This window comes from Channa argus, chromosome 2 (assembly GCF_033026475.1).
Source record: "Channa argus isolate prfri chromosome 2, Channa argus male v1.0, whole genome shotgun sequence".
Lineage (NCBI taxonomy): Eukaryota > Metazoa > Chordata > Actinopteri > Anabantiformes > Channidae > Channa > Channa argus.
The window spans coordinates 19630416-19652652 of record NC_090198.1 but is presented as its reverse complement, the minus strand read 5'-3'; the positions used below and the strand labels follow the sequence as shown (position 1 = coordinate 19652652).

At 37.4% G+C, this 22237-nt stretch overlaps 1 protein-coding gene across 3 annotated transcripts in view; it reads right to left on the bottom strand.

Moving 5' to 3' along the window:
* gpc5a (glypican 5a) overlaps nucleotides 1-22237 on the bottom strand; it is a 109562-nt gene that overhangs the window by 18185 nt on the left and 69140 nt on the right. Inside the window, exon 9 of one of the 3 annotated variants that reach the window (XM_067496207.1) lies at nucleotides 1522-1675. The exons of 1 other annotated variant lie outside the window; for it this stretch is intronic. In XM_067496207.1, coding sequence (XP_067352308.1) covers nucleotides 1545-1675 — 131 coding nt within the window. In that variant the 3' untranslated portion in view covers nucleotides 1522-1544. Of the gene's footprint in view, nucleotides 1-1521; nucleotides 1676-17673; nucleotides 17795-22237 lie in introns of those variants that run through there. One more of the 3 variants, XM_067496208.1, reaches the window with a different exon arrangement.

The following is a 22237-nucleotide window of genomic DNA, read 5'->3' as shown; positions in this document are numbered from 1 at the left end:
ATCATATAATCCAAGATATTTTGCTCGCATCTCATTCAGCTTTTTTTTCATTTTACCAACTGAATTAGGACCTAAACTGGCAATCAGCTGCAATTATTTATCATAAAAACTTTTTCCCTGCACAAGAACCTTTACTTTGTATAGGTTTCATTCCATCTCAGTTTTATTCTGCACTCTCTGTAGAAATAAAGTTAGAATTCATAGTGTTAGTACCTTGATGCCTGAGCTGAGTTGTGCTGTGAATGTATGAAGCTGTAAGGCCACAACTTTCATTTTAACTTTTCCTCAACAAGACCAGACAAGGTGTGAATGTGGCATGAAATGAGTTACGGAAGCAGGGCCAATTGATATTTAATTAATGCTAGGCCTGACTGGAGGGCCCAGGCTCATCTGCTGCATGTCTCATCCAATATGCATGATTTACAAGCAGGCTTCTTGCCACAGCAAACTTTCCACGCAATAAGGAGCATCAATGTGAAGTGGTGTACACAGCCAGCACACAGAGGAAGCAAGTATTCTGGAGAAACACTCTGTAAATCTTGACAAATGCTATGTGGGCCATGCCAACATGCAGCATAATTTATGCATGAGAACCAAACATATTCCCACATATCTGAGAGCACTACAGTATTTGCAATAATATGTCCATGAAGCTGTGAGTGCCTAAACTTTGTTTTGTTCGATCTCTGTATATTAGAATGAAGATTTGTGTAAAGAGGGCTTTGTATTTTCATCTGAAATATTTATAAGCAAAGCAGAGCATAAACACCTCTGCTGTTTGTGGAAGCACTGAGATGCAGAGAACACCTTTACTTTTTTAAAACCTTCTGTTTTATTAATGTCTATAAAAATGAATTTGGTGTTACCTGAACTAAAATAAGATTTTACAAATTCCTTGTTTGCAGTTAGTCTTGTTTAAAACTGTTTGACACTCACACAGTAGTAACTCAAATACTGTTGTTATTATTATGGGTTGCATGATGACTTTGACCATTATCTTTGACCAATGTTAAAGGGCTTCAGATTCAGATGACAAATACAGCACAGAGATGTCATACAGAAATGCAAATTATGATACAACTAAAATGCTTGAGTGCCTTATGATTTAAGAAACCAATACAATTACCAGCTTCCATGCAAAACACTGCTTAATTGGTTATTAAGATATGTTGATTTAAGAAAGTATTTTGGCTGAACAAAAAGCATTTTCTGTGACATTAAAAGGTAAAGTAAGAAGTTTGCTGGTACTACAGAGATGATGATGGTGACTGATAATTGGGTAATATGACAAGGGATGTACACCAGAGTTTGATGTCAACTATTTTCTGTGAACTTGTGAAAAACATTTCAGCAAATACATTCGACATTTCTTTTCTTTTACTACTGTACAGAATCCAGAATCCAAAACAACAGCATTGCTCAGTGACACTGATAAGCAGTTATTCATTTAACTGTGTGTTTACTATCAAGGTTGTATTTTCAGCTGTGATGAGCTGGACCTGATTATATTTATTACCTCAGTTGTTGTTGTTGTCCTTTCAGCTTTATCCCGTGAGTTCAGGGTCGCCACAGTGGATCACTGTCCGTATGTTGATCTGGCACAGTTTGTACGCCGGATGCCTTTCCTGACGCAACCCACCCCGATTTCTACCGGGCTTGGACCGGCACTGCGCAACTGGGGAAAACGGGTTATTAGAAACTTGAGGGAGAATGTGTGTCTCAGCTGTTTGTGTTGCAGTTATGTGAAATGTACATAGAGAAAAGTCATACAAATTGGTATGATATTACTCTCCGCTAAGAAACATTCCCCCTTCAGTTTGTCATAACCAGTTTTTATTAAATCATACTATTAGGTGTTAATTTAAATTATGCTTATTACTGAGGTAATAAATATAATCAAGTCCAGCTCATCACGACTGCAAAATACAACCTTGATGGTCAACACACAGTTAAATTAATGCCCTTTTATCATTGTCACTGAGCAGTGCTGTTGTATTGGATTCTGTCGTTTTGACTTGTGTGGCCTGTGAGTGCATTGTCTTTGCATGTAAATCAGAATAATGATGAAATTTGGATGCTTAATGCATATGAAAATGCAGACTTCATTAAAAAGATTGTAAGCAGAGGGGTTCCAATAGTTAATATAATATATTCGTGTAGTGCTTATCATATTTCCAATGGGCACAAAGAAATGAAAAGTCTAAATCTTTAGTTAAAGTTACATTTTAATCCCTACAGAGAGTTTAAGGTAGCACATTCCTTCCTGGGCTACTGTCCTATATGTATTCAGCAGGTAGCGGAAATACAATATAATTCTTACTGCTTGGGCCATCTGTCAGCCCCCCAATGTTGCCCATTACATTAAATAAATGCCTGGCTTCTCTCAGGAGTCCACAGCAGTGTTATTAAACTGCCTACCTGTGTTATGATGATAGATCTCCCTCAAACTTTGGACATTCAGCAAGCCCAGGTAACCCATAAATGCAGAACATAAAGAGATTGCTTGTGCCTGTAACCAGAATGAGCCATAAAATCTGGACACCGGTGACTGGGTCTCTTTTTGGACAATAGGCTACTGGATGAGATTAAATGACAAGAAACCAGTAATCCGATCACTTTGATATGAACACGTCAGACAAAATAATAAAATAATATTTCAAAATGATTGTAATGCTGTATATGTATATAAATGTGTCTTAAATCTCTAAAGTAGGAATCTGCATACGAGTGAAGTAAGAAATATCATTAGAAAGTGTTTAATGTGTTTTACCTTTATTATGTTTGCTGCCTCTTCAATTGTTAGTGCATGTGGTTGAAGATTACAGAATTACAACTTCAATAAATTTCTAAAAAACAATTATTGCTCTCACACACACACAGAGAGAAAACAGTGTGGGAGAGAGCATTACTCCTGCATGAACATACTGGCTTGTATGCGTTTGATGAGATTGTTATGTATAGCTGTCTGCATGGACGGTGGGTAAGGATTGAATAGGCGCCCAATAACGAATGTTTGCCCTATGGCCCTGTGAAAGGTTAATCCGGCCATGACAACTGCAAATCCATATGAAGTCCCAGCATGAGATGTATTAATAATGTATGAAGCTTAGAAGATCAATTTTTCCATTCATTTTTAGCGCTAACCCCTCCCCGCCAAACAAAGCATGAGGCACCTTAGACAAAAAAAAAGAGTCTTAGCCCACAAACTCAATTCATATTGCAAAAAGACTTACTCACACACATAAAAACAACATTCACACATGCTTTATGATGCAACAAACCCCCACAAGTATAGACTGTAGTTAATTAATTATGCAATAGGTTACTGACAGACACTACAGAACCTGACTCTGCCACTGCCTCACAGTCATAATCACTTCTGCTTGCCAATTTCCCACCAGGCTTTAGTGACAAGCCTGTGGATGGTGAGTGTGATAATTGATGGTTCTAATGGTCAAGCCTGGACCGCACATTAGGAATCTGGTCGATTCTCAGTATTGCACACAGGAAGTGCTGCCAGCAATCAATGCTAGGCTAATGTGCAAAGAGGAGTAAGTTGAATGTCAGTGTTGCTAATCAATAACTATTCATTTTCAGCAACCACATTTCTACAAATAGGATACTTAATATTGTGCTATTGGATAATTACCATGCCCAATTAAGAATGTGTGACATCAAGCGATGGATGGTTGATGGAAAACATCTGACACAAGGTGCTAATGGAGACACACACCAGACTCTGATCGACAGTTGGGAGATGGATCTTGATGTCTGCAAACTGTGGGACGCCAGCTAAACCTGCAGGAGTTAGATAATCTTCTCTATACCTCAACGGCACCAGACATAATGGATGTCCATCCTCTCAGATTCTGCACTAACAGGAATACACGGCTCTAAAAGGAAAATGACGCAACCACTTTACACATGTGCATTTGTTGCTAATCCTGCACAGTTTTCAATCTTTGTGTTTGTTTTCATGTTTGTTTCTGCTCAGATTACTTTGTTTTAGCTAAATAAGAGATGCTGACTTTTTTTATTAATCTTGAAACTGAAACTGTGGTCCACTTTCTTCTAATTTCAGCAATAATGTAACCTCTTTTGGTGACAGAGTCTGATCTGACTCAAACATATTTTGTGACCAAAGCAACAGAAGGTCAGTGTAGATTATCTTGTAGTGGGGTGGAGTAACATCTCAATCTCATTCCTCTCAATCCTGCTCAATCCAGCAAAGTCCCTGCTGCTAATATGAGTGTATTTATTTAATATGTCTCCACACATCAGACTTTGAAAACTACATGTACAGTAAGGCCAGGACATTGTGACTTGCCAATAATCCTCATAAAAATGAAAAGCTATTATCTCTAAAGAGACATCTCTAAATGTAAACTTTAAAACCAACAGCCTTGATTAACAGCCTTAAATAACAGGTTTGGATGTGTTCTCTGCTTATAACAAAAAAAAAAAAAAAAAAAAGGAATGTTGGCATTAAAAATTACAGAAATGTTACAATCACAAACTTGTTTCAATAACCATTAATCCAATTCTTTTAGTGCTCCTACACTTCTGAGCAGGGTTTCAAGAGCTGTGTTGTACTGTATGTTTGCTCAACCTATTCTGTTTGGTAAGCCTACAAGAGGAATTTTAATTTCATCCCAGAAGTTGGAACATTTATGAGTCTGACATAGTTTCTCGCTCTAACAACTGCCTTAACAATGTGTTTCCATCCACTTCTTTTCACTATACAGTGTACATACAGTACATAGTTCTCCTTTATTTACTATTACCCACATGTTCAGGAAATGTATATTTTCTTTATGGAAAGACGTACACTTAGGATGGTTTAAAATCATTAAACAATTTTACAAAGCCATTCAACTCATCACAGCCATGATCCCTTTACAGAAGCTCAAATACAAGATGGTCTTATTAGGAGTACAATAGATATCTATAAATGTAACCGTTAAACGCAAAATTTGTTATTCATTTGTTCTTCATAACAAAGAAAATGTTAGTTCAGAATACTAACTAGAATAGAACTAGCTGGAAAGATCATTCATCATGTGCCATTTGTGTGAAGAACAGATACATCTAGTGTACAATGAATAATATTATTGGGGAGAGTAAGTTTTGATTTGTAGCCAATTTCCTTAAATTATCAGGAAAATGTTTTCACTGCAAAAATGTAATTATAATTGTTTATGCCCTTATTACCAACGTCTTTGGTCACATGTATCCTAAATTCAATATATGTATAATTTAACAATCTTTTGCATCAAATTTTTGGATGCTACAGGCTCCCTGTAAATATTTCCCTTCCATTTACTGGCAGAAACGTGATGAAACCTCTTCAGTGTGTAATGCTTAGGGAGGCTATATTCAGGAAATACATAATAAAGGCAATATCAAGACTGCTTTCTACAGTATAATTCAAAAAGCAATTGGAGAGATAATAGACACTTTCAACATGAGTCTTAATGGAGAATTTAATTGGTCAAAACCACCCTCCCACAACATTATCTTTGATTTTATTTCATTTTCACTTCGCAAGAAAGTGTTTGTGAATAGCAATGAAATCAATTTCGGGCAAAATGTTGTGGTCAGCGAGGCATTACTTCGATTACCCTACAGGCAGTTGGGACTTGAGTGAGGAAGAAAATACTTGTACGTCTACTCTATTGTATTTGCCAGGGGGCACACATTTCAGCAAGAAACATATAAACATATAAATATAGTTCCTACAGCCAACATTTCTGACATTATATTTCATTGATAACTCAAGCTAAAAATGTGTTTAACTCCAAACATTAACCTCTTGTGTTAGCTGGAACAATTACTGGAGAGTAATGTTCATTATTCTTTGGCAGCAAACAAGCTGAAACCATTAAACAGCTTGCAGAAGCTGACCCTTTTAACAGGTTTTTACTGCATATAAAAGCACTGAGTGCATTTGTTTTATTACTGCGCTTTTTCCTTGTATGGCTTTCGTGGACTAATACTGTATTCTGTAATTCTGGTCTTTAGGAAAAAAGGGTCGGCTATTCCCAGAATGTTTTATATATTTCTCATTGATAGGCACGACCTCAACCTCTCAAAGTTAATTGAAAAGGAATAAAGAAACGCTTTTGGAGAAACCACCAGCCTGCTCCAGTTTTGGCATGTGTGCTTTTTACTGTGCAATCATTCATTTACTAGAGGCATTCAAATGAAATTATGAATTCTGGCCTCAGATACAAAGCTTTCTCCTGCTTCAAGAAGAAGCACAAAAGCCTGTTAAACGTTTCGCTTTAATAAGGCTCCTACTCTGCTGGGTTACTCCGAACTGTTTACTGAATGTGTTGTTGGTGTGCTGCAGGTGACAATGTGGTGCACTACTGGGTGTGAAACCTACAATTATTTTTTATCAAAACTAAACCACAAGCATTTAGAACCTTTTCTGATTTTTACATCAAAGCAACATGACTCTTACCAGGCAAGCTCAATACATTTACATTGGCAGCATAATGACTTGCCATCCTTTAGGAATCACTTTTCATACAACAAGCACCAAATCCTTTAGAAACCTCAAATTTAAACTCAATATTTTCAGAATTATAGTGTAGTGCTAGCTTCATTACTGCACCTATCTCTGTTTTCTGTTTCAGCGGGAGAAGATGGTTGGAATAACATGCAAACCACATCCACTAAAATGTTTCAATGGAGCAAGTGGTGCTGTGTGGATGGTATGCACTGTATGCCAAATTCACTAGAATTTGTTCCAAATTTACAAGTTTTACTTTTAAATTAAATTGGTATTAAAGAATAGTCCACAATCTTTTTAAAGTTTTAAAAACTAACAGCCTGCTATTCATTTATAGGATTAGAGACATACTGAGCTATTTCCTTGTCTTCATTCTTCTACATTTCTTAGCTTGACTTTTCATGATGTCATTTGCACATATTTAACTTCACCCAATATTGTTCATAGAAAATCTGTGCAACTATTTTTATTTCTTGCTGGTGGACTGTGTGTGAATGTGGGTGTGTAGGTGTGTGTGCGCTTTTAGTCTTTGAGGGCTGCATGTTGTGAGATTCAATCAATCTGACGTGGGAATTGAGTCATTGAGGGTCTTGAAGAGGAAAATCCGGGGAAAAATAGGACTCCCACAGGGGGATGACAGATCACTAACACATATCAGCTCTCTGATGTCTGACTGATATGATCATGCGGTTGCCGTACTGTTGACACTAGTACATTTTCAGTTCCAGATGGTTATCAGAGTCAATTGATTAACTTCATTCTCAATTGTTGTGGCTCAAGAAAGCTGCATTTGGCTAAATCAAATATTATAGTTTTATAGTTTTGAGATGCTTTTTTTAAGAATACTAACTTATTGGGCAAATAGCATGCTTTTACCTGACCATATAAAAGCATGCAGAAATGGACAAGAGGTCATGGCTGTTTAGTTAATCAGAGGAGTAGGAAGTACATTCGGTGCCAAATGTAGCAATCTGTTCCCTCTTACTGCGATGTTCGTTCACCACAAAGCAACTGAAATAGTGAAGAGTGAAAACATCTTGTCAGTAAGAGAGGAAAAACAAGACTGGCAAGAGTTGTTCAGGCTAACAGAAAAAAAAGCACACAAATAAAAAGTGCAGCACAACAGCATGGTGCAGTAGGGCTTTTCAATGCCACATCTTGTTGAACCTTGAAAATGTGTGGATTATAGACCAAGAGACCCTCCAAAGGTTAAATGCTGCCAGCTAATAAGAAAAGGATTAGGCTACAGAGAGTACATGTTCACCAAACCTGAATGACTGAAGAGTGAAAAACCTATATGTTTTCTGTTGCAGAACGCAGATGGCAGGGCAGGATTTCTTTAATCTGTGAGGGCAGGGGTTAGTGAAACAGGATGGAAACCAGAAATTTACCACACCGCTGTGGCGCCCTTGAGCAAGGCCCTTAATCCCAAAAGCTTTTATGAAAGTGTGACCAGAGTGTTACTCCAAAATGGAAGTATTCTGGAATTATCCTGTATAAATAAAAGTGTTAAAAAATGTTTTCTGAATCTGTGCAGAAGAAACCAACTAGCGAACCTTGGTGTAATTCTGAGAGCAGTGTTTCTTGGCACACAATAAGGCCATTAATGCCAACTGAGCATCATTTAAATGCAACACCATTCTTAGCTGCTGACCAGGATCAGCCCTTCATGAGCAAAGTGTACCCTCTTTCAAAAGCATACTTCCAGAAGGACAATGGACCATGTTATAAAGCGCTCATTAGCTCTAGAACTTAAGTCTACTGCAGTGGCCCTCAAAGTCAACATAGTTGAACCCAACAAAGCACACCTGAGATGAATGAATCCATTACTGGGAACTAGATCAACTGAACATGAACCAAATTATCTAATATAAATGAGCAAGAAAGCAAAACAAATTCAACAGTGATGCTCGAAGTTACACTGTAATATATGTATATCAGTTAAAAACAACTAATAACTACTGTAAAACATTTTACAATGTGTTATTAATGTACACTATTGCTCAAAAAAGAAAAGGAAAAAAAAAATTAAGAAAAGAGATGGTCTGTTGAATTTTCAGCCAGAAGCAAAACAGTTTCCTGAACTTCACAAAAGCCATTTCATAATCCAATACACTGATGCAGACTTCTAAAATAGCACTCAAAGGCAGATTATTTAATGTAAACGGTTCCATTTTCAGCAATTTGTAACCAGGAAAGAACCAATTGAGAAACCATGTTTTTAAAATGATATTGTACCTAATTCCAATAAATCGCGACCAAAATTTAAGCTCAAAATATCGGACCTGTCCACCTCATTCATGACCATGACAAACATCAAGCGGCTACAGCAATGTTGTTTCCTGTTTGTATATCAGTCTTTTCCATTATTTCTCATCCATTATCGCTGGAGGTCAACACAGAACATCAGTCTGAGTAGATTCAGACACCTTGTTCCTCTTGGGTGACTCAGATTTTCACCGGTTCACCTGATGTGTTTCTGCCAGCAAGGGGATATGTGAGTGTGTGTGTCCATGCATGCTTGTGTATACATGTAGATGTGGGTGTGGGTGTGGATACTCTTGAGAAAGAGGGTGAGCTGAGGGCTTTAGCAGCAGACATCCAGTAGATAGTTTTTTTCTTTCTGCCTGGCAGGGCAGGCAGACAGAGAGGAGGGATGATGGGAGAGTGGTGCGTGGGTCTGCCAGGCCTGCTGATGCACATCTAAGGATGACCTTGGAGCTCTGAGGATGAAGGCTGAGTGAAATTTTCAGAGGACATAAAGAGGAAGGACACAAAACCTGCCTGTCATGTCACTATGCTGACAAGTGGTGTGGGTCATGCAAAGTCTACTTTCAAGTTGCCGCAAGCTGCAATATACAGTTCTGTAGGAAAAAGGGGCCTAGCAGAGGTACAATTACAATCAACTACAGTAGTAACCAATTGGAAAAAATAAATAAATAAATAAAAATTCCTTTTTGTCCAAAAGGAAAATGATGATTCTTGTCATTTTATGTGAAGTGGATATCAGAAAATTTGAACTTGATCACCATTCTGCCCAAAACACCTCTTTTTCTTTGTTGCTGTTTTGTTTGTTAGTTTTTAAATTCATGCTAACTTCTTGGCTCAACGGCTTTCCAAATAGGTCAGCCCACCACTTTGGCCCAGGTTATCACATTGGTTATAAATGTTTTATTTATTATTCATGACTGACACACTCCATAACAATCCAATACATAACAGGCTTTGTCAAGTCCATGGCCATGTTGTGTGTGCGTCGCTAAAAGATAATCCAGGTAGGTCAGTCCTTTAACCCCACTTGATAAACAGGATTCAACCATGTGGGGTAAATGTGCACTCCTGCTGTTGTCGACACAACTATATTTTGAATTGGCTACGTCTTAATGACAAAAGAGAGAAAGTGAGAAAGAATTTTTCACTCTTGGAGACAGAGCGCTTTAGCAGGAAGCTGTATAGAGTTTAGGGATGTAACGGTGAAAATGCTGTAATATTGAGGGAAAAAAAGTTCGAGGAATTAAATGTGAATAATTACTGTGGCACTGTTTGCATCTCAATTGATATCACAGTCAATCATTTGTATTATCTGTAGTGTATTTAGAGAAAGTACAGTACTTAGAAAAGTAAGTTACACGGAATTTAGCAAAGTGGGGGCTGTGTACAGTATTACTATTTTATTGTCCTATTTCATTTGTGAATTGTATTATCCTGCAACTCTCTAGCATATACACATGCAAAAAGTGTGTGTGTGATTAATATTTTTAGCTTTTTTGTGATGAACAGTTACTTGGAATGTCATCAGACTGCTGCAAGTGACAACGAAATGGGGTAAGTTATTCAAACCTGTGCAAATTGTTGCATCACTCAATATTCTGCATTATTAAGTCAGTATTAAGTATTATTATTGCTCTGGTTTCAGTGGATCATTTATGTAAAAATGTCACAATCACACAATTTCAATGATCTTATTCACACTGAGTAAACCTCAGCGTAAACCTGATCCTCAGCAAGTGTGTGATTGCCAACATGATGTCCGAACAGCAAGCTTAACATGACAAGAACCGACAGATCTGTGATCATGTTAACAATATTATGTGAGTAACCTTTACCTCCCATACAAAGAACAGGGCCTTGGGTTTATTCTCTTGGTGCCTCTCTTCCAGTGACATACATCACTCTAGCAAGACAACAGTTTGCAAGTTTTTGCTACGCATAAACTCAGGCTTTTTAAAGTTTAAGAGCATCTACTTGGTAACACATTGACACAAAGTATAGGCCAGAGAGACAAGGAGTATAGAGGGTCAGAGTCTGTTGGTCTATTGGCTGCTGGCCCATTAGAGAATAGTTGTGTTAATGAAACATTCAGCGTCTGTGCTTACTGATATAGCAGACTATTGGTAGATGGGGTGTGTGCCTGACATCGAGCTGATTATTAAAAAAGTTCACCCTATGATGCGTGCTTGCCCTTTTCATGGTTCATTAACACAATGAGATGTCCTTCCACATGCAAGCCGCACCTCATTAAGCCAGTCATTAAATCATGCAAGGTACGCGCAAATGATTGAAAAACAGGAATGTGCAGTTGAAGATAATCACAATTTACTGTGGTTAAAAAGCTTTGCTTACAAAAGAAAAAAACAAACAAACAAACAAAAAAAAAACACAACCCCTGGAAGGTAAGTGATAAAGAAAATGCAAGGTTTCCATTATCTTACAATAAAAATGTCATTATATTTACTGTGGCAAATGAAATAACAATTGCATTTCATTTTTTATCCGAGCACGGTTTGAGTTAGAGTAGGCAATGATGTTCAAAGCACGTACACTAGGTGTGTATTTCTTCTGAAACAGAATCCAATCTGAGCTGTGACCATATGTTAATACACGGCTGATATTAATCTGTATGCTTTCATCAGGCTGCTTCCCAGCTTACTTATGTGAAAGCTTAGAATTTGTCTCATTCGTAAACAAGCGACAAAATCTTTTTTTTTTTCCTTCTGCGTACTTGAACAAGGACATAAAACAAAAAGAAAATATACTTGAGTGTCTGTGATCCACACTGCATGTTACTGCTGGCTGATTAGGAAAACATCTACTGAGTAAGCCTTTACCTCAGAAACGGTCATAGAAAAGGCGTAAATATAGACTGGTCAGAACTCTAATAGTCTCATTGAATTAGCAGAACGATGCCTTTAGGCGACAGGTAATTATGCTCTTAACATTACCATCACCCTGCTTTATGAGAAATAAAGTCTCAGATGTTTTAATGTTTGACACATACAACAATTTTTAAAAGTCACTCAGATCTATCATTTCCAATAGTTGAAAGCAGGCTTGGGGAAAGGTGCGCGATTATCCATGAGTTAGATAAGCCCACAGCTAACGGGGGAGGCATGATGAGTCACAAGAGACTGATTACATAAACTAATCCCACAGTGAAGCTAAAACCTCGAACAATCTGTGGATGAGTAGGATGGAGTGGGGTTAACATGTTGTTTAAGGTAGTTTAGTAATGTAGGTCATGTCAAGGTAACCTAAATTCAACTGATAAAGCAACATTAAGATGCAACACAACACAAGATTTGATCAGGGAAGCCTTTATTTAATCTGATAATTCTACTAATTCAAGGGTATATCAGCTAATATTTGTCATTTCCAAATGTTTGGTGTTTTTATTGTAAGAGTGATCTCTTTCTGCTGCAGTTTAGCACCCAGACTGGTGGTTTTGATACAGATTCAAAACTCTCCACAACTAGTTAAGTAGCAGAACAGCCAGTGGTGATGTGCAAAATTGTGTGAATGTTTCGTCAACAACTCTTGAACTGTGAGGGCCTAGAATGACAAATACTTTCCCTTAAGTTTTTCAATCCAAGATGAATCAATTGGATGCAGTGGATTTATTTCAGCTGTCTGAGTTTAGAAAATGCAAACATTCTGCTCATGAAAAAAATCTTTTAAATTGACCGTTAATAAATATGAAATAATGCACTTTGTCCATCACTGTGAAGTGAAATCAACTTCAGATTCACATTGCCAGACAACTGTGTCTACAAAACTCAGCTCCCTCTATTAACACACTAGTACATGTAAACATTTGGATCAGAAGCACTAAACAGAATTTCACAAAATGTCATTGCATTTCATAAACAAGACCATGTTTTTCAGCTTGGCCCACCCATTCCAGTAACCCTACCAGGACATTTGCACCACTGGAACTTTCCCAGAGGATCCAAGAATCTTATGAGGTAAATTTTTTAACATCAAGAACAAAGAGCATTGTGATAAACCCCCTCAAAGTCCCAATATATTGCTTATTTAAAAATGTTACTTGCAGTTTAGAATATAAATAAGAAAACAAGAAACAAAACAAGACAGAGAAACTTTTCAAAACTGAATTAAGACCATATACTCTGTCAAATCAAAGCTTTATAAGCTCTGGACCTTTCCTCATGACAGATGGTGTCTTTTTCTGGAGAGCACTGGCAGCCACTTCATCTGTCTACCAATGACAGGAGCCATTTTACTAATGTACTCATGAATTCTTCGTGTTTCATACAGTGTCCTTGACACTCACCTTGACTATCTTCAACAACAGGGGAGCGTGATGGACTTTGAGCAAACGTCTCTATACAGTGAGGGTTTTCTCTTTCCAAATGTCAGCAGCTTTGTTTTTATTAGTTATGTTTTTTGGGGGGTTTGCTTGTAAAATAACAGCTAAATGTCTGTACAGCATAGCACATCTACTGAAGTAAAACTCAAGGCCTCACAGGCATCATCAAGAAATTCTTTACACTAGTAGAACAAACCCTTTGCCTGAGTTTGCTACTGTACCTGTATAAAAATAAATGTACTGCCAATCTATATTTCCGATGGCGAAAGGAGCTAGTAAATTTACCTAGGTACTCTACTTATATACAAATTTGAAATACAGTGAGTATTTCCTTTTCATGCTATGTCTTATCTTCTTTGAAGACAAAACATATAATCAACTAGTAAAATATAATGCATTTAGAATTGTATGTAAAGTACCTAAAATTTGTGCAGTTTGTTAAAAGTACTATTTTCATAGTGCAGTACTGCTACTGTCATCTAAGAAAGAGTCTGATGAAACAGAATAAAGGATACTGAACACTCCTTAACTGTCTAATCCAGAGCGGTTCATCTGTTTCAACTTGCAGTCATACAATGACAGCTCAGTCTTCAGTAGCTAGTGCTTCTGGGCCTCTGGTGTTGTTTCCAGTCCTCCGTGTACTGACACAGATGTCCCTTCAGCTTCAAGACTTTGACACCTGACACGAGTTTCCAGGTTGGACAGTACATGGTGCTATTCCCTTAAGGGAATCTTTCATGAACAATATTGTCCCGCCTTGATTTAGATAGTCAGTGTGGAAGTCTGTTGAGCCTGGCATTAATGCAGCACTATGAGGTTTTTTTTTGGATCATTTCAGAACCCATTTACTATTACTATATTATTTATAACAGTAACCGGTTCCTGGTCGTGAATATTAGATGTTCTGGTTGTATGAGCTAGTACTCACTGGGGTTACTAGAATATTTGTTCACCCAAACATACATTCCAAGTTCCAAATCTAAACCAAGGTCCTATTGTATATATTTTTATATACATCTTAAAATATGAGCAACTAAAACTTGAACTACATATTATACAAGTGACAGCTACAGCAGCAGTTTGAGCTACAGCAGCTCCTCTGTCAAAGACAGATGCAACTTGACCTACATCCAGCCTGAACACAAAAAACAGCCCCACCATTCTCCTATATTACTTCAATACTACTAACGCTTTTTCCCCCCTTTTTACCATTTCTCTCTGAAATAACAATATAACACGGGAAGATTGGCATTTGCTCTGAGATTGTATTTCTCTCCGTATAAGGACAAGAACTGAGAAAATGGTGGATACAAAGAAATCATGAATACAAAGAACCATGTATGGACTACAAATTGTAATTCATTCTAAAAATGTTTTTAAAAAAGCAATAATTAGTGTACATACAATAAAGACATTATTTGCCCTTTTACATTATTTTCCATCTTTCATCTTTGAGAAATTTTAATTTTCTTAAATCTAAACCAAACTAGAAAATTGAAGTGATACTGTAATACTAGTGATTCAGTCATTTAGCTGCGTTTTTCTTTTACTATGTTTTATTATAAAATATACACTTGTTCTGCAATTGACATTCAAGCCCTTTGATTAACCATAAAACTACACTTTTTGGTAAGGTGCAGAGGTACAGTCTTCCTGACAAATTAAAGTCATGGATGACAGTTATTAATTAGTTCAGTAGCTAATTTGATTGTGTTATAATCAGACAACCCAGGGGTCCATCCAGTAAATCTTGCTGGTCAAAAGCATATGAGACACACTGCTCTAAATGACTTTGATCCCATTATCACTGGCAGGAGAAGGGCAGGAGTCACAGCAGGTGACCTAATTTGATCTCACACTGTAATGAGGATAAAGATCTCTGTAATAGGCACAGCCAAGTATTACAGGGTCTGTTAGGAAATCTCCAAACGGCTCTCAATGATAGGCTTATTACTGTATATGTCCAACAAAGTGGCCTTAATGCAATTCCCTATCTCTCAGATCTCTCATTCAGAGCTGGAACACATTCAACACCATACATTATGACGGTAAATTGGTTTTGCTAAATGTGAGCCGATTCCCCCGGTTAAATGCTGCAATGCCAATTCGCCATAGACATAAGAATGCAATTCAACAAGCAACAGCTACTGTACATTCACCATCCATTTGCCAGTGGCCTGTGAGTGAGAAGGTTAGATAACATCAAATATTCTCTTGCTGAGACACTATTAATTAATAAGAGTCATGCTACAGTGGCCTCTCCCCTTCCCCTCATTGTGCTTACCTGCTAGAAATCGATTTTTGTCTCTCCTGCTGCCACTGTGTCTGACAAGCAGTCACAGTGTCTGCAACTAAACCATGCCAGGCCAGATAAGAAGGCCTGGAGCTGCCTGCTGGGGTTGGAGCATGAAAAAAGCTCTTAGTTGTTCTACACTGCAGGCACTGTTGACAGGTCAAAGAAATCTAAGATTTAGTATTAGATAAAGGCAAGCTGAGGGAAGCTCCCATATTTTTTTTCTTAGTATGTCAATGTTGCAAACAGCTAGGAACCACAGATAGCTTTGTGTAAAATCAGCCCGTTTTTAAGCCAAGTAGGTGACTCTAGAGCTCTAGGGAAGCAGTGTCAGCTAGTCTCTCTAGTATAGTACAAACTACAATGTATAAACATTTATGGTTTTAGAGAAAAAAATTCTAATGATCAAAAATTGTCACCTGATATGTTATTTGGCTGTGAAGTATAAAATGTCCATTTGGCACCAACATATGATCCCTTACAATGACAATGGCTTGTAGTCCAACCCTCATCTGGCTAAAACGTAAGATTACTATATGAACTTTAAAAAAAAAAAAATAAAATTTAAAACAGCACAATTATCCCGTGAGTCCAGGGTCACCACAGTGGATCATTGTCCGCATGTTGATTTGGCACGGGAATGGGAATGGGCTGTTACGGGTTCAGTCTCAGTCTCTTTTTCAGTGTCGACGACTGCCTTTACCAACTGAGCTACAGCCGCCTTTGTGTCTTTAAAAAAAGTGGTGGTTGCCAACAAGTTGCTAAATGACATTACAGAGACTCAACATCTACATAGCAGCATTGACCATAGGGGTGGTTGAAAAAAGCGATGGTAATCTCATTTCACATCCTTACCTATTCTGAATTGATTCAAAAACATTTAAGAAGATTTTTTAATAACGTTGACAGACCAAAAAGGCAGAACACAACTGGACACTTGGCAACACGGACAAAATGCAGGGCACATTATAGTTAGCTTATACTTAGTAATTCATTTATCTTTTCTTTCAGAGCCAACATTTGATTTTATTGTCTTAATAATAAGCAGCAAGGCAATGGTAGAGGAGTTTTTAAATACTATGTACCCCATCATTGGACTTAAGTTAACAGTCAAATCAGGTGAGCCAAATATATTAGCCTGTTTCCATCCATTTGGTGTTTTGGATAAAGATGCAGCAGAGCAGTGAGGCCGTTTTCCCCTGCCGCAGATTTGACGTTAACAACACAGCAGAGCACTTGACTTTTTTCCTCCTCCTTCCTCTTTACTCCAGAACAGACACACCAGCAGTTTTTACCAAACACACTTAAGCAGTGATGTTTGTCAGTAATTACCTTTTAAAGAATAATTATAAACAAATATATATACAACTTTCAGTTTCCTTCTGTTATTCTAATACAGGCATTAATACAGTTTTTTCAAAAAAACTAAATACTAAATAAAAGGCAGCATAGTCATTCTATCATAACTTTTTTCTAATTGACCATCATCAGAACCAGTCACTTTCACTTTCATTTATGTTTCATTTGCAGTTCAATGAGCAAAAGATCAACAAGCTGCAGTAGAGTAGGAGCCTGACATTAGCATTAAGCCTAAATCAGCACTGAGCTTCTGTCCAGCATGACAGAGCCTGCAACATGGCTGTAGTCTTCTCTGTTATGATCTCACAGCTGTCATGATTAATAAGCTTCCGTGGCGAAAATGGCAAAACTGGATTTATTACATTCAAAGCTGAACAAGCAAGGTTCTTATGTGCTTAAACCAGGTGTATAATTATCTCATCAGGCCCAATCATAAGGTAGTGCTGCAGCGAGGAATTGTCTCATTTCATCTACTTCACACCATTTGGCTTCACCTTACTGACCAAAATTAAGTTCAACATATCAAAGTTGAAATTTCTCTTCTCAGTCTCATATGCGAGTGGAGCTGTGTCTTATTACACTGGGATCCGAATGTGTGCAATAAATATATAAAAAGAGTTCCACAAAGTGCACACAGTCAATACATTTTCACAGTCATGGGATACATTATAGCTTTTCTTAATGAGTGTTCCAATTATGTGTATTAAAATTTGTAAGTAAGACCTGGGTTATGATGTTTTACATGCTCTCCGATGAGCTGCACAACACATCATCATGTCCTTACAATATTTTTGTCACTGAGGTGCTAGTTCTCATCAGTGTTAAATGTTCAGTTTATTTAATTAAGAGGGAAAAGATGTGTGTGTTAGTTGAATTGATTGGCAGGTGTGTTAAGGCTGAGACACTCCAAGCGGATCATGACCAGAGTTGGGCTATTGGGGAAAGTCTGTTGGCTTTGTCATTGCGGTGTACAGACAGACCTCCGTTGGCGGCTGAATCTGGGTCGGTTGCCTTCTCCCTGTTAGTGAGTGAGACCACTTTAATTGGTTGTTCAGCTTAGCAAATCGGTGCACAAGAAGGGACCACGGTATTAAAATGCCAGTACAACTTGTTTAGAAGTAGTTTTAAAACATATGTGGTGAGCCTGAGTGGCATGAAGCAGGTAAGCCAATGCCGATTTGTTTACAGTTTGTTTATCTGAAGTCTGCTTTGTACATAACACAAGCGCAGAACATGCAGTGCTACAACTCTATGTGTGCTTTCAATAATTCTCAGTTGACAAAAAAAACAGATCAGAATAATTTCATTTTTACAAGTTGACAGCAAGTCAGTGAGATGGCTCATCAATCTGGGGTGCAATGTAGTAACTACTGCCCTCCTGCAATTAACTAAACCTTCAGAACTGTGAGCTGTTCACATTGTTCCTTTTTGTCACAAGCATAACATTTGCACAAAACAGTATTTCTGCTTAATGAAGATAATCTTTTAAATCAGGCTTTCATTGTCAGTATTGAGCTTATCACATTTCCCTATCATGCTGATCTATCGTCAGCATGTTCTGTCGATAAGCATCAATGACACAAAGCAGAAGGATTAGGAATAATTGCAGAGAAAGAAAATAAATTAAATTATACACTGTGCAGTATATCTGGCACAAAGATGGCAGCAGCTCCATACTCCTGTTTTTATAGACTGGTATATATGCCATTAAATGGCAACACTAAATGAAGTGCTCACAGTATTGTATTGTCTTTGTAATCTTTCTTTTCAACGTATAGACACTGCATGAAAGATCACACTCATACTCACACTCGCACACACACCTCTCTCTCTCTCACTCTTCATGTGAGTTCATATACTTGTGAATAATTCTAGCCTGGAATTTATGTTATTTAAAGTTCTGCTCAGCCAGCTCTGTGTGTTTATCATGTGTTTGTAATTAGCATATTATCACACCTTCCTTTTTTTACCTGGTCGCGTGGCTGCATTTGGTTCAGTTTTGTAGTTGGGTTTAAATTTCTTTGTCTTCTGTTTTAACGTTTTGGACAATGTTAATTAACACTGCATCTCTATAACAGTGCCCTAACCTCATGGTGCCCAAATTATCAACTCCATTTCATCTGTATTTTATTTTTTATCTTTTCAAATCACCCATGGAGATTATTAATGTGTGATTATTTATGTGTTTGGCAACAGCTCAGCAAAGCTGAAGTGGATTTGCACTATTGCTTGTTTGATTTTAGTGTGATTATCACAGTACATCATACAGCAAACCCCTCTCCCAGCACTGAGAGCTGTATACTGTAGGGAATCAATCTGTGGGCTATTTAGCAAATGATCTCATCGGGCAACTTCTAGTAACTTCACTCAATGATTTAATTCATTTGGCAACAGTGTTTAGGCTGCAATGTTTCAAATCACAACATGAAAACAATGAGAGACTAAAAGTGTCATATAGAGACTTATCACCTATATCTCCAGCTCCCCTCACATTATAGGAATATTAATTTGTTCTCAGCATCAAATTCAGTTTGCAGGCTGTTTTAAGTACAAGTGTAAAAACCCATTTACATGACCTGCTCAGCAAACAAAGGCAGACACACACAGCTATCAGCCTGCTGGTGAACATGGTGAGTTGAGACCAAACACAGAGCTGAAACAACGTCTTGGAGGTATACATTCAACAACTGACCAGAAACACAACTTCAAATGAAGGATAACGTTGCTATATATTGGCTGGACATTTAAAATGGAAAATTATTGTGTTTTAATGTTTTCAACCTTTAAAGGGTGCAGACAACATGTTGTTTCTCCTGCCCTCAACATATTGTAGGTTTATGGCAGTGATTGTGACTGCAATTACTGATTTTTCCAAAACAATTATATGAAAAAAGAATAAAATATTAGACTGCATTTTAAATTAACCTTTAAAGGCAAAGTTTCTACTACTACTACTTCAATAGCTATGCTTACTGTTCAGTTATACAGTACATGTCTGTTCACACAGATAAAAAAATTTGCCTTCTAATTACATTAATCATCACTAAAGTGTTTATTAACCTGTCTCGCACTTAGCATCTGAAAGTCTGTCAACTTTGGTTGCAAACAATAATGATGGAGAACAATTCAATAGACAGTGGGTTCCTTGTTTATCTGTGACCTTTATTCACTCTTACTCGATGAAGAGGTGTTTTGGATTAAACCTCCTGAATTATACTTTCTATTTAAGACTGCACACATTTATGTTGAGGAAAACATTAGAAAAAACCTGCTTTTTGTTTTCTAAAGATATGGTAAGTGGCAGTGGTGGTCTAATAGCGAAGAGAGAAGTAACCTTGTGCCTGGAGTGATTAAATTTGGGTGGACAAGGGTAAAAGCACTTTCCCTCCCTCATCAACACCACGGTTGTCAAGGTTCCTAACCCCATCTGCTGGAGCTGCTCAGTGGCCACAGGTCAGACTGTGGTTGTGCTGCACAGGTTCCAGGTGTGAATATGTCTGTATGAACTTGATTAGGTTGGTCTTAAGAGAGGAAACCTCTCGGTGACATTTCCCCGAATAAAGATTATTACCATTAAAAGCACTTTTCTTTTATGTTATTTGATGACATACTTCCTTTCCTGTCCCTACAGTATAAATCATAAGTTCTTAGAATGTCTCAGAATAAATATTTGACGGTTTTTAAAATAAAGATAGAGCAATAAAACATTGATCTGGATTTGTGACAACAATACGTGTGAAAAAAAAAGATAAGTTTACCAATAATCACAGGTTACAAATAAATGGAAGCACAAAAATGCTCTATTCAGTGGTTGAAGTTGCCTAAACTGGAGCAGTACTGCAAAATATAATTTTATTAAATATTATAATGCAAAACCTAAAGTAAAAAGATCATGGCTCAGAATGCACCACTTCTTCAGAGGATAAAAATAAAATGGGGATAAAGTGAGGGGGAGTCAAGAAGACAATGGTAAACAAGGGGAAAAAAGTCATTGTTCATTGGTTTTTATTGAGGCCATGGGGTATGAGTGATATGTGCGTGTGCAATCTATGGCTCAGACAACATATTAGAAGCTGGCTGTGTGGTGATGCCAAAATCTTAACAATATTGTTGTGTGAGGAGGTCAAAGTTATGCAATATCAGATTGACCTCTAATATTATGTGACAATCAGAGGTCAATCGGTCTTTTACATTTTTGTTAGTCAAATATTCTAATATAAATTAATTGCAAATATTCCGAGAACTGTGCCAACCCGTACTTGCATCCTGCTGTTATTGTGCTGCCATCATCACCCCCCAAAACCAGTGTATAATAGCCCACTGCTCATTAACATGTCCTCTACTTCAAAAGGTGGAGAATTTTATCCCAAAATGAATTACCCACATTATTACACAAAGTGTAATATAGTACCAGTTCCCCTCTTATTGTTTAGGTAATTCTCACACTACAGACACTAAAATCAACGTAATAATCAATGAATAAATGTAAATTTGTCATTTAATAATTATTCAATTTAATACTGTATTTAATAGAAAACATTCTAGTGTGACATTAACTATTTTGTAAAAATAAAAGCTAAAAACCCCACAGAATACTGCAGGGACTGACCAGAGGTCTGACTCAGGTAGGAAAGCCTCAGTCAGTGTGGTGGTCGACAGAGACAGTGACACTACGGAGGTCACAACAGACAGTGGGTCATAAATATGGCTGACAGGCTGGGCTGGCCTTTGACAAGGGAAGTGTGGCTCTACCATAATGGGTGATAAATGTCAGAGCTTCCCTACAGCCTCAGATGAGCGATTGTTAAGCAGATTTTCTGAGCCTGAGCTGCTAAAGCCTTGAGACAGACTGACAAGCAGTAGAGGAAACATTTACACAGATAGAACGGCTTGTTTGGATGACCCCCCTCTTTTCGCTGTCGCCATAGGCAAATTGAGACAGGTGATTAATCAGGTTGTTAGCATGTTTGATGGAGAGTGGAGGAGAGAAGAGAGGTGGAATCCATGTGCTGAGGGGAGAATGTGAAAGATAACAAAATGAAGAGAAGAGCTCTGCAGTCATGATTCATCAGGGGTTACTGATTCTCCGGGGAGCAATAATTTTTAAAGTAACGGACCTTGATTGCAATAATGTTCCCATAGCAACCATTATCTTTAATGACCATTATTATGGCTGTCATAAAATGGAGGCTGGAGCAAGTGTTATTAGTATAGTATTATGTAGCTGCACTTCTGAATGACTTCAGTCATCAAAACTATTTTTTTCAATTTTTTCAATTTTGCAACTTTAAAAGGTAGATGAGTAAAATGGCAAATTTAAGACATGCAATAAATACATAAAATGGTATACAGAACAAATTATTTTTTTTAGTATACAATGTTTTTGCTGCTGTTATTTTATTGTATATTTAATGGTATTCTTTTGATCTCATTTTTTTGTAAATCTATGTTGTGTCTGCGT